Source organism: Lithobates pipiens, unplaced genomic scaffold (genome assembly GCF_037356315.1).
Source record: "Lithobates pipiens isolate NorthernLeopardFrog02 unplaced genomic scaffold, aLitPip1_a1.2 Scaffold_27, whole genome shotgun sequence".
Classification (NCBI taxonomy): Eukaryota; Metazoa; Chordata; class Amphibia; order Anura; family Ranidae; genus Lithobates; species Lithobates pipiens.
This window is the reverse complement of record NW_027507788.1, coordinates 178913878-178930094: the sequence shown is the minus strand read 5'-3', so window position 1 is coordinate 178930094 and position 16217 is coordinate 178913878. Positions and strand designations below refer to the sequence as shown.

General features: G+C 43.6%; 1 protein-coding gene across 1 annotated transcript in view; it reads left to right on the top strand.

Moving 5' to 3' along the window:
- The first annotated feature begins 7070 nt into the window (after positions 1-7070).
- The window catches only part of LOC143934385 (nicotinamide N-methyltransferase-like), an 80948-nt gene continuing 71801 nt past the window's right edge, over positions 7071-16217 (top strand). Inside the window, exon 1 of the mRNA XM_077457954.1 lies at positions 7071-7221. Coding sequence (XP_077314080.1) covers positions 7071-7221 — 151 coding nt within the window. The remainder of the gene's footprint in view (positions 7222-16217) is intronic.

Genomic DNA, 16217 nt, shown 5'->3' with positions numbered 1-16217 from the left:
ATGATTATGTGCACACATATGTACGTGATCACCTGCACACATATGTACATGATCATTTGCGTACATATGTCCGTGATCACACAAACCAATTATTATACACTTAACGGAATTTTTTTTACCAAAAACATGTAGCAGAATACATTTTGGCTTAAATTTATGACAAAATTTGATTTTATTGGATTTCTTTTAAAATAGAAAAAAGAAAATATTGTTTTTTTTCCAAATTTCCGCTTTTTTGCGCTTATATCGCAAAAAATAAAAAACGGAGTCGTGAATAAATACCACCAAAATAAAGCTCTATTTGTGCGAACAAAATGATAAAAATTTCATTTGGGTACAGTGTAGCATGACCGCGCAATTGTCACTGAAAGCGCTAGAGCGATGAAAGCTGAAAATTGGGCTGGGAAGGAAGGGGGCGAAAGTGCCCTGTATTGTAGTGGTTAAACAAAACATATGATTTTCTGGTGCATCATAAACCACTGAATTAAAAATCTTAACTAACTTCATTACCTTACGCAATTCATTTTTTGCTTTAGCTAATGAGAATCTAGCCTTACCAATTTCAGTATTTGCCTGTAAGCATTGCTCATACATTGATTTCCACAAAATAGTGTCTGACACATGATTGGCTACACCTTCAAAATCCAAATTACTTTCATTAGCTAGACATTCAACACGATCCATATTATGTCTATTCACCAAACAAGAAACTGTTTCCGTTCTGCGCTGAACTCAATTAACTGTTTTTCAAGACTTCTGATTTCCACTAGAAATTCTCTGGTCTTCACAATCATCAATCAATTTTTTTCTAGGTTCGTTCAAAATTTGGGAAGTTAATTTCTGTTCATCACTCTCTCCCATCTGATCAAAGGAAGGAAGTGGAAAAAAAAAAACTTCCTCCAAATTGAGAATAGCTGGCTTGGCCAATATAAAAAGTAGCTTTTACCTGAAAAAGACTTTTCTCTCTTTCAATGATGATTGTGTGACGAATTTCTGAATTGCATGACTGAGTCAATTTGAATCAAACCATGTGATTTATTTACACACAAAAGTTTCAAAAATACTTGCAAAAATTGTACATTCGAATGCAAAATGAATTTTTCTTCAACATGATAAAACATATAAAATAAAGTTAAATATAAAAATACAAGAAATGCGGCGCTACCTAGAATAAAATACAATACTCAAACACATGTAGTGCAACAGTGAATTCACCTCACTAAAAGTGATAAATGTGCAATATTCAACCGTGAATATTATAGTATCCGATAAAATAAAGTGTATAAATCTTCAAAACATCATGCATGAAATATTAACAAAATATTTAAATGTGAAAATTGCTGAATAAATACTCTTATGAAAACAGTCAAAGAAATGACGAATAATAATAAAATGACGAATAATAAATAAAAAGTGCTTCTCTAATGAAGTCCATGCAATTAAATAGTGAGCATGTATCACAGTTCATGCAAAATTAGTAAAGTGTTCTCCAAATCCGTGACTGTCCACCGATCAACTTCAGTGCCCAATTTCAGTGCCACAACTCCGTGCACCCACTGTTTCCCCCAGCCTCTCACCTCAGAAATCAAATATAAAACCGATATTCACTCGTCCTTAGCCCTTTGAAAAAGTCACGAGGTCGTGACGCAACGCGTCAGAGAGGGAGCTTTTGGTGTTGCATTCATCACTTCCGTTCGCGGCCGAGACCGGAAGTTCCGTTCGTATTTGCGTAGTTTGTTGTCATCTGCTCCGTTCGTACTTGTGAAGTTTGCTGTCATTTGCTTTAATGTAAGTGATTTATTTTATCTATTAAAACGCTGCTATTGATTACTACCCATGAGAGCCTCCCCTTATCTTTCCTATGTACCACGAACGATAATCTCACCTGTTTGAAGACATTGGGGAAACAATATTCCTATATATACAGTGGTATCCTGCTGAAGCTGGACTGCTAAGGACGAGTGAATATCGGTTTTGTTGCAGTGCTTATATATTTGATTTCTGAGGTGAGAGGCTGGGGGAAACAGTGGGTGCACGGAGTTGTGGCACTGAAATTGGGCACTGAAGTTGATCGGTGGACAGTCACGGATTTGGAGAACACTTTACTAATTTTGCATGAACTGTGATACATGCTCACTATTTAATTGCATGGACTTCATTAGAGAAGCACTTTTTATTTATTATTCATCATTTTATTATTATTCGTCATTTCTTGGACTGTTTTCATAAGAGTATTTACTATCACTATTTTTTGCTGGCGGCTTCCTACATATGTACACGTATTTGGATATTTTTTAGGCTCACATATATATATATTTTTTAGGTATTTTTTACACATTTAACCACTTCAGGACCGCCGTATTGCCATTGTACGTCAGCACAATGGCACAGGCAGGCAGAATCACGTACATCTACGTGATTGCCTTCCAGCGGGTGGGGGGTCCCATCGGACCCCCTCCCGCTGGATACGGCGGTCCGATTCGGTCCAGGAGCGCTCCGTGAAGAGGGGATGGCCGTTCGTTTTCGGCCACCCCCTCTGGATCGCTCCTGGCCAATGAGAAGCTTCCTCCCCTGTGTATTGTTTACACAGGAAGGAGGAAGTGATGTCATTCTCCTCGGGGCGGTCTTTTTGACCGGACTACGAGGAGAAGAGTAAAAGTAAGTCTGCACGAACACTACACTGACATGTAGGTACACACAGGCACACAAACCCCCCCCCGATCCCCCCCCCGATCGCCCCCCGATCCCCCCCGCCCCCCCTCCCCCCCCAGTCACAGTGTCACTGATTGCATTGATCATTTCTTTACTGATCAATGCATTCAGTGTCAGTTGTGACAGTAAAAACTGTCAGGACAGTTAGTGTTAGGTCCAGGGTAGCCCCCTATCACCCCCCAATAAAGATTTAACCCCCTGATTGCCCCTAGAGTTAACCCTTTCACCCCCTTTTGCCAGTGTCACTAAGCGATCATTTTTCTGATCGCTGCATGTGTCGCTAGTGTCGCTAGGTAGCTAGTTATTTTTTTAGGTTCACCGCCAGGTTTTTATATCGCTAGGTACCCCGATATACTACCCAATAATGTTTTTAACCCCCTGATTGCCGCTAGTTAACCCTTTCACCCCCTTTTGCCAGTGTCACTAAGCGATCGTTTTTCTGATCGCTGCATTAGTGTCGCTACAGTCGCTAGGTAGCTAGTTATTTTTTTAGGTTCACCGCCAGGTTTTTATAGCGCTAGGTACCCCGATATACTACCCAATAATGTTTTTAACCCCCTGATTGCCGCTAGTTAACCCTTTCACTCCCTTTTGCCAGTGTCACTAAGCGATCATTTTTCTGATCGCTGCATGTGTCGCTAGGTAGCTAGTTATTTTTTTAGGTTCACCGCCAGGTTTTTATATCGCTAGGTACCCCGATATACTATCCAATAATGTTTTTAACCCCCTGATTGCCGCTAGTTAACCCTTTCACCCCCTTTTGCCAGTGTCACTAAGCGATCGTTTTTCTGATCGCTGCATTAGTGTCGCTACAGTCGCTAGGTAGCTAGTTATTTTTTTAGGTTCACCGCCAGGTTTTTATAGCGCTAGGTACCCCGATATACTACCCAATAATGGTTTTAACCCCCTGATTTCCGCTAGTTAACCCTTTCACCCCCTTTTGCCAGTGTCACTAAGCGATAATTTTTCTGAACGCTGCATCAGTGTCGCTAGTGTCGCTAGGTAGCTAGTTAACTAGGCTCCCAAAAAGTCCCCCACATGTGGTATCCCCGTACTCGGGAGAAGCAGCAGAATTTATTTTGGGGTGTAATTTGACTTCTGCCCATAGCATGTGTGAGCAATATATCATTTAGTGACAACTTTGTGCAAAAAAAAAAAAAGTTTGAAATATTCCCGCAACTTTTGGCAAAATATAAAATATTCCATGGACTCAACATGCCTCTCAGTAAATAGCTTGGGGTGTCTACTTTCCAAAATGGGGTCATTTGGGGGGGTTTTGTGCTATTTTGGCATTTTATGGCCTTCGAAACTGTGATAGGTAGTGAGGAGTTAAATCAAAAATTTGCACCCTTAGAAATCCTGAAGGTGGTGATTGGTTTTCGGGGTGTCGTGCGCGACTAGACTCCCAAAAAGTCCCACACATGTGGTATCCCCGTACTCGGGAGAAGCAGCAGAATGTATTTTGGGGTGTCATTTCACATATAACCATGGCATGTGTGAGCAATATATCATTTAGTGACAACTTTTTGTAAAAAAAATGTTTTATTTTTTTTTTTGTCATTATTCAATCCCTTAGGACAAAAAAAATAAATATTCAATGGGCTCAACATACCCATCAGCAATTTCCTTGGGGTGTCTACTTTCCAAAATGGGGTCATTTGGGGGGGGATTTGTACTGCCCTGCCATTTTAGCACCTCAAGAAATGAGATCGGCAGTCATAAATTAAAAGCTGTGTAAATTCCAGAAAATGTACTCTAGTTTGTAGACGCTATAACTTTTGCGCAAACCAAAAAATATACGCTTATTGACATTTTTTTTACTAAAGACATGTGGCTGAATAAATTTTGCCCTCAATGTATGACTAAAATTTAGTTTATTCGATTTTTCTTATAACAAAAAGAAGAAAATATCTTTTTTTTTCAAAATTTTCGCTCTTTTTTCATTTATATCGCAAAAAAAAAAAATCGCAGAGGCAATCAAATACCATCAAAAGAAAGCTCTATTTGTGGGAAGAAAAGGACGCAAATTTCGTTTGGGTGCAATATTGCATGACCGCGCAATTACCAGTTAAAGCAGCGCAGTGCGAAATTGCAAAAAGACCTCTGGTCCTTAAGGTGTTTATTGGTCCGGAACTGAAGTGGTTAATATTAGCCAGGTGGAGCGCATTAGTTTCGTGCATTCATATAAAATAAAGTTGTTTCTTTCAAAATATAGTTCATTAGATGTTATCTAAAATGACTGCTGTGTCCTTTGTTCTTAAAACATGTGTAAAATTGTCTGTATGCTGAGTCCTGTGGTAGTTAGCAGTGTAGGAAGGAGCGTGTAAGAGACCGTCTTCATGAGTCTCTGCCCTTAAATATCAAATCTGATTTCTTCGTTAAAATTTGCGCCGAAATACCAAACACTTCCATTCCTCTTCCTTCTTCTCCCTTCCAAAGGTGAGAGTTAAGGGTATGTGATATTTGACCAGAATATATAATTAACACCAGACTCAGAAAATGGGTTTGTCTGCCACAGACTAATTTACTATGTCATATGTTTTTAAAACAAGGTATCTATAAAATAGCAGTTATATCAATCAAAAATAATCTGACAACTTCTTGAAATTAAGAATTCAGTGCAAATGTCACCATCTGTAGGTTATTAACTCAGAAGACTTCACATACACAATTTTTTTTACAGGGGAAATCCTCAGATATATATTTTTTTAAAACCAAATAAAATTTTGAATATGAAGAATATAACATGAATACAATAATGTAAGGGGGCTCTGATATAAAGGTGTATTCACTCTGCAGAAGGTAGACTCTGATCACCAGAGTGCCCCCACATCAGAGGTCCAGGTATTCCCCTTTACATCAGTCTGCAGGGGAGATTCTGCAGAACTTGATGTAAATGGGGAACTCTGATGTAAAAGGCAATGCTGCAGGGCCTAATGTAAGTGGGAACTCTGGTGTAAAGGAGAATGCAGTGGACTCTGCTAAAAGGTGGTCTCTGGTGACCAGAGCCCCCCCCCCCCCCTTTACATAATCCCTTGTACACACGGTCGGAGATTCCGACGGAATATGTCTTATCGGTCCGTTTTGTCGGATAATCCGACTGTGTGTGGTCTTCATCTAACTGTTTCCGTCGGAGTATCCGACGGACCAAGTTTTCCAACTTGTCGGTAAAATTTTCCGACAACATGATCCGATCGGACTTTGTCCGATCATGTGTAGAGAATTCCGATCGGACAAAGTGCCACGCATGCTCAGATCAAATTCCTACACCAAAGCTATTGGCTACTAGTCTGAACGTAGTCCCGTCGTAACGAAATAACGTCATCACGCTCTGAACGATCGGATTTTCCGACAACTTTGTCCGACCGTGTGTATGCAACAGTTTCGGACAAAATCCGACGGATTTGGTTGTCGGAATATCCGACCGTGTGTACAAGGGCTAAGAGTTCCCCCTTAGATCATGATCTGCAGAATTCCCCTTTATGTCAGAATTCCCTTTGCACAGTAAGGGGGATCCTGCAGACTCTGATGTAAGGAGGAACTCTGTGCTTTTGACATTTGTTTAACTTAAAGACATTACTAATAGCACTAGCTACATGTTTATAGTGTAAATATTGATCTTTGCACATTTAGCACTGAAAACTGGCATTTTAGGTACTTTTGCAGTGCCATTAAAAAATGTGGCACTGTCAGTAAATTTCATGAATTTTGCAGGTAAAAAATTGGTACTGTTTGTAAATTTTGTCATCCTGCCAGTAAATTGTACTTTGGGGGTTGGCAACACTGAATCCTGGTAATCAACTACAAGAAACGTCTTACCTCTGTGCTTGCCAACAAAGTTTTCTCCACCAAGTACTAAGTCGTATTTTGCATGGGGATCAAATACTTATTTTACTCACGGAACTGCAACTCAATTTATAGCATTTGTTTTATGTGTTTTTTCTGGATTTTTGACAGATATTCTGTCTCTATCATTACAAAAATACACCTATGATAAAAAATTATAGACTCTTAATTTCTTTGTAAGTGGGCAAACTTACAAAATCTGCAGGGGATCAAATAATTATTTTCCCCACTGTATAATATTTGGGTGTTCTTTTTCTAGTAAAAAATACAGATTTTACTTGAAAACAACAAATGTAAAAAAAAAAGCCTGGTCATAAAGTGGTTAAACCTTTGCAAGCTCAGATGGCAATCATACCTCAGTCAGCACTATCCACATGACTGCTTTATAAATATATTTATGATTATATTACAATATGTAAACACCGTATTTCAAAAGAATATAGATAGAACTCGAACAATAAAGCTTAGTTGAAAGGAGAAATCAAAAAGGTGAAGTTCAGAATTGCAGGACGATGGATTTCACAACTCATAAACTCTATCATGTACACGGAATGGATTCCAGAAGTCATCTGGATTTATATTTCTCTAATAAGGAGGACATGGCCTTTGCAGAGGATACTTTAAAATTTCCAATGGCGATGATTCACTATCAGCTCTGCACCGGTAGGTACAGCATAAATTGATGTTTTTAACAAAAAAAGACTAATGTTGTTAATAAAACGAATGCCCTATACACACGATAGGATTTTACGACAACAAATGTTGGATGTGAGCAGGTTCTCAAATTTTACGACAACAAAACTTGTCAGAGATTCCGAGCGTGTGTACATAAGTCTGATGCACAAAAGTTCATTTATGGTTGGAATCAAATCCGCACTGGCTATTGAACTTTATTTTTTCTTGACTGGTCGTACATGTTGTACATTACCGCGTTCTTGACGTTTGTATGACCATGTGTATGCAAGACAAGGTTGAGCCAACATCCTTCGGAAAAAAATGGTTTTGTTGTTAGAAAATCCTATTGTGTTTACAGGACATAAGGAGTATCACTAAATACATGGGAGTCCCCATAGCTCTGGCCTCACAGCTTCCTCTTGCTCGTTGTGGGGGAATGTTTTATTTCTTAATCAAAAATCAAGCTGTTTCTATAAAAAAAAATATTCACGTCACTATGGGCTCCACATTTTGTTGTGTTACAACCTGCAATTGAAATTGATTTGTTTGCTATTTTAAATCAATAATGTACATGAAATTTAATTGAGTTTGTAAATAAATAACAAAGAAAACACAAAAAAATTGGATTTCCTCTGGAGCAACCAACCACCAGCTCATATTTGGTATAATTGGTTAAATGAAGTCTACTTTTGGATAATTAATGTTCCTGGAGTAAGCAAGTCCAGGAAAAGGGTTTAGACCAGTATCAATCAATGTTGGGTTCTGGAAATAATTTTTAGAAACTTCTCCAGTGGGTGTTAAAAAATATTTTATTGTGAAAAACTGTCTTGGGTGCCACTTCCATGGGAGGCAAACAACAACTTCAAGATTAAGCCTCTGTCCAGTTACTCCATCCAAAGACACAATGAAGGGATGGAGAACTCCAACTTGAGGTGGAGAGGTCAAGAGTGGCAGCCTGATCCAAAGAAGATTATTGTAAAACAAAATCATGAACTGGTACCACATTATGATGAGACGATAACATAGGATAATTTATTCATGACTGTTTTATTTGGTGAATATGTGACTCTAAGCCCTTGTACACACGGTCGGAGATTCCGACGGAATGTTTCCGATAGGAGCGTTTTGTCGGATATTCCGACTGTGTGTGGTCTGCATCGGACTGTTTCCGTCGGAGTATCCGACGGACCAAGTTTTCCAACTTGCCGGTAAAATTTTCCGACAAAATGCTCCGATCGGACATACTCAGATCATGTGTAGCCTACTCCGACGGACAAGGTGCCACGCATGCTCACAATCAAATTCGGACACGGAAGCGCTCGCTCAGGTAAAACTACCGCTCGTAATCGATATAGCACATTCGTCACTAGGGAAGGCTGAACGGTTCGCCCGGCGGTCGTTTCGCGGCAAATTTCGGCTGTTCGCGGTCCGCCTGATCGGCGGACTATTGCCGCCGTTCGCCCGGCGGACTTCCGTGTTTACTGTGTAAAAGAACTTTCACCTATGATGACACATCCATCATGGGGTACAGGACAGCCAATTGAGACATTACAGCACATGGACACTTGGACATTCCCCCTAACTTATAAATAGACCCGATCCGGTGGCCATTTTACATTCTTTCTTCTGTCACTATAGGGAGAGGTTGCTGTGTGGAGCAGGGAGAGACTGCAGTGACCCAAATCGCTAGCTATTAGGTCCACAAAAGTTCTTTTAAGGACTGGTATGGTATAGGTGTTAGGTGTAGTACAGGATATAGGTTTGAGGAACTGCTGTGCTAGTGATTGTTGCAGCAGCCTGTCTTTTGTCAGTGTAGAGAGAGGGACAGGACGCTGTGTGCAGCAGGGACAGTCAGTTTAATCATTAGCTGTTACTATTAGGTCCACAAAAGTCCTTTTCAGGACTGGTATGGTAAAGTAGTACAGGATATAGTTTTGAGTGCTATTCAAGTTATTGTTCCAGCAGCCTGTGTTTTGTCAGTTTAAATAGGAACAGGCAGGAAGCTGTGTGGGGCAGTGAGGGACAGTCAGTTTAATCAGTAGCTGTTACTATTAGGTCCACAAAAGTTCTTTTCAGGACTGGTATGGTAATAGGCTTGTAAACGTATAATATTCTTTCTTCCAAATATAGAAAGATTATTATACTTGACTGCTGCCCTTCTGCTGCAGTAGTCCTTTATGAGTATAGGGACTGAGGTACAGTCTGCTAATCATTCACAACCTACTAGTTCCACAAAGGTCCTTATAAGGGCTGGTAAGGTATAGCGTACTACAGTACATAGGGTTTAGTGAGGTACAGTCTGCTATTCCTTAAGGACTGGTATAGGTCCACAATATATAGGGTTGAGGTGCACTACTGCTGACTGCTGCCCTATACTGCAGCAGTCCTTTATCAGTTTAGGGACTGAGGTACAGTCTGCTAATCATTCACAACCTACTAGTTCCACAAAGGTCCTTATAAGGACTGGTAAGGTATAGCATACTAGAGTACATAGGGTTGAGTGAGGTACAGTCTGCTATTCCTTAAGGACTGGTATAGGTTCACAATATATAGGGTTGAGGTGCACTGCTGCTGACTGCTGCCCTATACTGCAGCAGTCCTTTATCAGTATAGGGACTGAGGTACAGTCTGCTAATCATTCACAACCTACTAGTTCCACAAAGGTCCTTATAAGGACTGGTAAGGTATAGCGTACTACATTACATAGGGTTCAGTGAGGTACAGTCTGCTATTCCTTAAGGACTGGTATAGGTCCACAATATATAGGGTTGAGGTGCACTACTGCTGACTGCTGCCCTATACTGCAGCAGTCCTTTATCAGTATAGGGACTGAGAGTTTTGTCACAGGGTCATTTAAAAAAATGACAGGCAGAGGACTGCTGCTATACTGCAGCAGTCCTTTATCAGTATAGGGACTGAGAGTTTTGTCACAGGGTCATTTAAAAAAATGACAGGCAGAGGAAGAGGCAGGCCCTTCCGCAGGGGTGGTAGGGGTAGGGCAGGAGTAACAGGCTTGAGCCAAAGTGGGAAGTTGCAAAAGGTGCGTTCAATTACTTTAAAGGACGCACCAGACTTGGTTGAGTGGCTCACTCAGCCTTACTCTTCTGCACCCTCCTCATCCTCTCGATCTGCACCCTCTTCTTCACTCTCTGCTATGTGCACCCCCAAAGACACTACCACCAACAACACCATAACCACCACCACCACATACCTTCCGCTTGAGTCACAGGAATTATTTTCTGATCCATATCAAGACATTTCTGATGCACAGCCACTCTTGGCATTGGATCAGGAAGAGGAGGTAGCAAGAACCGCCACTCAGCAGTCTGACGACAGTACCCAGATCAGCCCAAGGAGGAGGTTGGTCCCCGGTGTTGCTGCCTACTCTGAGATCTCTACTTATAGCGGTGGGGAAGGTGACGTTGATGATGACGTGTCTAGTGATGTCACGTGGGTGCCCACAAGAGAGGAAGAGGAGCGGAGTTCAGAGGGAGATATGGACCAGCAGATAGGGAGGAGAAGCAGGAATAACTTACATTGCACAGGAGGGACAAAGCAGACTGCTAATGTATCAGGAGCGAGGCATCAACCATGTATGGTCACATCTGGCGCTCCCAGGACGCCGGCACATGGCTCCGCAGTGTGGGCTTTTTTTAACGTGTCCGCTGCTGACAATAGTGTTGCCATCTGCAATCTTTACAGTCAACGCATTAGTCACGGTAAGCCCAACACTCACCTTGGGACGACCGCCTTAAGAAGGCACATGAGCAGCCATCACCGAGCCCAGTGGGAGCAACGGAAACACACAAAGCCACACTCCAGGCTCTCACCGTCCAGCCTCGTCTTCTACTTCTCCTTCTCCTCTCTCCTCACAATTGTCCTCCACTCCACCTTCCATCGCGCCAAGCTCACGTTTTTCTGCAAAAAGGCAGGCTTCCGTGGGCCTAATGTTCGAGCGTAAAAAAATGATGACGCCGGATAACCCTCTTGCCCAACGGTTGACGGCTGGCTTGTCAGAACTCATAGCCCGCCAACTACTGCCATATAAACTGGTGAACTCGGAGGCCTTTCGAAAATTTGTGGCCATTGGAACACCACAATGGAAGGTCCCAGGAAGGAAGTATTTCTCACAGAAGGGCATCCCAGAGCTATATGGCCATGTTCAGCGGCAAGTGAATGTATCTCTGGCACTAAGTGTCGGTGCCAAGATACATCTGACCACAGACACATCTGACCACAGACACGTGGTCTAGCAAACACGGGCAGGGAAGGTATATCACTTTTACTGCCCACTGGGTGATCCAAATCACCCGTGTAGATTTGGTTTTACCGCCACGGATTGCATGCAGGCCTGGCTCTTCTTCTCCTCCTCCTCCTCCTACTCCATCCTCCTCCCTCTCCTCCTCGGCTGACTCCTTCTTTTCCGCTGCTAGCGTCTCTTCTGCTGCGCCGCCCAAGCTCCCCAGAACCTATTCGACATGCCAGGTGAGACGTTGCCATGCCGTGCTGCGTCTGTTGTGCCTGGAAGCCAAGAGTCACACTGGCCCGGCACTCCTTTCAGCTTTGCGCTCACAGGCAGATCAGTGGCTAACAACGCTTAATTTGACAGTTGGTAAAGTGGTGTGTGACAACGGTGCCAATCTGCTTAGTGCATGGAAACAGGGCAAAATGACGCACGTGCCATGCATGACACATGTCTTAAACTTGGTCGTGCAGCGATTCCTTGTCAAATACCCTGGGGTCCAGGACATCTTGCGGCAGGCAAGGAAAATCTCGGCCCATTTCAGAAGATCTTACACGGCCATGGCTCGCCTTGCTGACATTCAGCGGCGACACAATCTGCCGGTCAGACGTCTTATTTGCGATTGCCCGACGCGATGGAACTCAACCTTCTATATGCTTGATAGGCTGCTCCAGCAGAAATGTGCAGTTAACGTCTAACTGTATGAACTCTGCGGCAGAACAGGTTCTGGGGAGCTGTTTTTTTTTTCACCGCGCCAGTGGCTGCTCATGCGCGATGCATGCAGACTTCTGCGGCCATTTGAGGAGATCACCAAACTGGTCAATCGCAGCCATGGCGCCATCAGTGACATGGTACCTTATGCCTTCTTTATGAAGCGTGTATTGCGTCGTGCCATTGATCAAGCTGTGGAGGAGCAGGAGCGGGAAGATGAGGAAGTCGCAATGCTGGATGAATTCCCAGGGGGGCTACTCTAACTGCAACAAGTGAACAACAGGAGTCTGAAGAGGAGTCAGAGGAAGATGGTGCCGGGGTGGATGAGGAGGAGCAAGAAGAGCATGCTTTAAACCTTTCTGGGATCCCTGTTGTTGTGCATGGATGGGGAGAGGAGAATGAAGAGGACGACATTATCCTGGATGATGAGCAGGAGCCAGGCCACCACACCGCTTCCAGTTTAGTGCAAATGGGGGCCTTCATGCTCCAGTGTTTTAATAGGGACCCCCGTATAAAAAGCATAAGGGTCAAGAACCAGTACTGGGTGGCAACGTACTTAGACCCCCGGTACAAACACAAAATGGCGGAAATGTTACCGCCATCACAGAGGGCTGTCAGAATGGAGCACTTCCAGGCCTTGCTTTGAGAAATGCTGCATTCTGCTTTTGCGTGCGCTGGCAGAGGAGCAATTCCCACTCCCAGAGAAGGAGTTGCGGCTACCAATCCAACAGCGCCTGCAAGAAGAGGCCAGTTTGAAGATGTGTTGGTGACTTCTGATATGAGGTCATTCTTTCAGCCGACCCATCGACAGGTGTCATCCGGATCCAGCATCAGGGAACGCCTAGACCGTCAGGTGTCAGACTACATCGGGTTAACGGCCGATGTGGACGCTCTGAGGAGTGATGAACCCCTGGACTACTGGGTGGGCAGGCTTGACCTTTGGCCAGAGCTTGCCCAATTTGCAATTGAACTGTTGGCTTGCCCCTCGTCCAGTGTCCTGTCCGAAAGGACGTTCAGCGCAGCAGGGGGGATCATGACCGATAAGTGTACTCGCCTAGCTCACGACAGTGTTAACTACCTCACATTTCTAAAAATGAATGAGGCATGGATCTCGGAGGAATTCAACACATGTGACCAGTAGACCATGTATAAGTCTATAAACGATTTTTTTAATCAAGCACACATACCTTCTTTCTTCATTTGGCTCACTTCCAAAAAAAGCACACCGTACTATATGCCCGTACTCTCCCATTTGAAGAGGTTGAGCTGTGTCATATTTCTACTGGGGCTGCTTATTATGAGGGGCTCCCACCATCCCTGTGCTGTGCTGACTTCTTCCTGGGGCTGTACCTCTGCTGTGCATATTATGAGGGGCTCCCACCATCCCTGTGCTATGCTCATTATGAGGGGCTCCCACCATCCCTGTGCTGTGCTGACTTCCTCCTGGGGCTGCTTATTATGAGGGGCTCCCACCATCCCTGTGCTATGCTGACATCCTCCTGGGGCTGCTTATTATGAGGGGCTCCCACCATCCCTGTGCTGTGCTGACTTCATCCTGGGGCTGTACCTCTGCTGTGCATATTATGAGGGGCTCCCACCATCCCTGTGCTATGCTCATTATGAGGGGCTCCCACCATCCCTGTGCTATGCTCATTATGAGGGGCTCCCACCATCCCTGTGCTATGCTGACTTCCTCCTGGGCCTGCTTATGGTGCAGGTGTCAGTGCTGTATATCACGTGCTGGTGTCAGTGCTTTATGTCACGCTGCTGATGTCAGTGCTCTCTATCACGGTGTTGGTGTCAGATCACTCTATCACGGTGCAGGTGTCATTGCTGTATGTCACGCCGCTGATGTCAGTGCTCTCTATCACGGTGCTGGTGTCAGTGCTGTATATCACAGTGCTGGTGTCAGTGCTTTATGTCACGCTGCTGATGTCAGTGCTCTCTATCACGGTGCTGGTGTCAGATCACTCTATCACGGTGCAGGTATCATTGCTGTATGTCACGCTGCTGATGTCAGTGCTCTCTATCACGGTGCTGGTGTCAGTGCTGTATATCACGGTGCTGGTGTCAGTGCTTTATGTCATGCTGCTGATGTCAGTGCTCTCTATCACGGTGCTGGCGTCAGTGCTGTATATCACGGTGCTGGTGTCAGTGCTTTATGTCACGCTGCTGATGTCAGTGCTCTCTATCACGGTGCTGGTGTCGGATCACTCTATTACGGTGCAGGTGTCATTGCTGTATGTCACGCTGCTGATGTCAGTGCTCTCTATCACGGTGCTGGTGTCAGTGCTGTATATCACGGTGCTGGTGTCAGTGCTTTATGTCATGCTGCTGATGTCAGTGCTCTCTATCATGGTGCTGGTGTCAGATCACTCTATCACGGTGCAGGTGTCATTGCTGTATGTCACGCTGCTGATGTCAGTGCTCTCTATCACGGTGCTGGTGTCAGTACTGTATATCACGGTGCTGGTGTCAGTGCTTTATGTCACGCTGCTGATGTCAGTGCTCTTTATCACGGTGCTGGTGTCAGATCACTCTATCATGGTGCAGGTGTCATTGCTGTATGTCACGCTGCTGATGTCAGTGCTCTCTATCATGGTGCTGGTGTCAGATCACTCTATCACGGTGCAGGTGTCATTACTGTATGTCACGCTGCTGGTGATCATCTCCTGCACCCTCTTCTTTGCCTACCCTGACCTTCCCTCTCCTCCATTGCCTTCATGCGCTCCACAGTCCTGAATTGTCAGAATTTCACATATAAAAAAAGAATGCTTGTAGTTGTCGATCCCAGATTCACCTCATACATGTGTTATGACATTGGCCATGTGGTGGGACTATGTTTGCACAGCTAGTAATTATTTTGTGGCTGCAAATTTGACCTGTAGGTTTGCAAAGTTCGCCTCCCATTGAAGTCAATGGGGCCCGCCGCGAACGTTACGGTTCGCGAACTATCGGCCGCATTCGCGAAACGTCCCGACGGAAGTTCGTCCATCACTATTCGTCACGCTGCAATGTTAAAAATTCTTTCATCAAGCTCATTCTCTTGTTCTTTACAATGCTGCAAGAAGGAACTTCTTTTGATGCTCATAGTCACACACACTTCTCCCGAACGTATTTCCTGACTCTTTTTTACTCATTTCAGCAATACAATTTTTGAATTCGTCACATCTACACAATTACATTTTTTGTTTATTGTTTTTTGGGTGAATTTTGTTTTTGTTTTTTTTCATAAACATCTCCTTTTTTGACAGTTTGCTCATCTTTCCATTTTTTGGGGTGTGTTTTGTGTGTAAACTTACCACAACAACATTATAAATTTTTTTAGATTTTCTTTTCCTTTTTTAATCTACAGGAGGTTGTTTAGTGTTGGTGCCCCTTGTTATTCATTTCACTTAGTATTTTTGAAATGTACCTGCCTGCTAGGGATGAGCCGAACACGCCCCGGTTCGGTTCGCACCAGAACTTTCGAACAGACCCCAAATTCGTACGAACTTTAGAACCCCATTGAAGTCTATAGGACTCGAACGTTCGAAATTAAAAGTGCTAATTTTAATGGCTAATATGCAAGATACTGTCCTAAAAAGGGTTTGGGGACCTGGCTCCTGCCCCAGGGGACATGGGTCAATGCAAAAAAAAGTTTTAAAAACGGCCGTTTTGGCGGGAGCACTGATTTTAATGACGATTAAAGTGAAAAAAAAAAAGTGAAATATTCCTTTAAATATGGTGCCTGGGGGGGGGTGTCTGTAGTATGCCTGTGAAGTGCCACATGTTTCCCGTGTTTAGAACAGTCCCTACACAAAATGACATTAAACGGAAATAACATCATTTAAAACTGCTTGGGGTTTTAATGTTATATCTGGTTCCTGCAATATGGTTGAAAATCATTGAGAAAAATGGCATGGGTAGCCCTCCCTGCCAATTACCAGCCCCTTTGGGTCTTGTACGCATATTAAGGGGATCCCAGTACCCATATTAAAAAAAGGAAATGCGTGTGGCCCCCAGGCCCTATATACTCAGAACAGCAGTA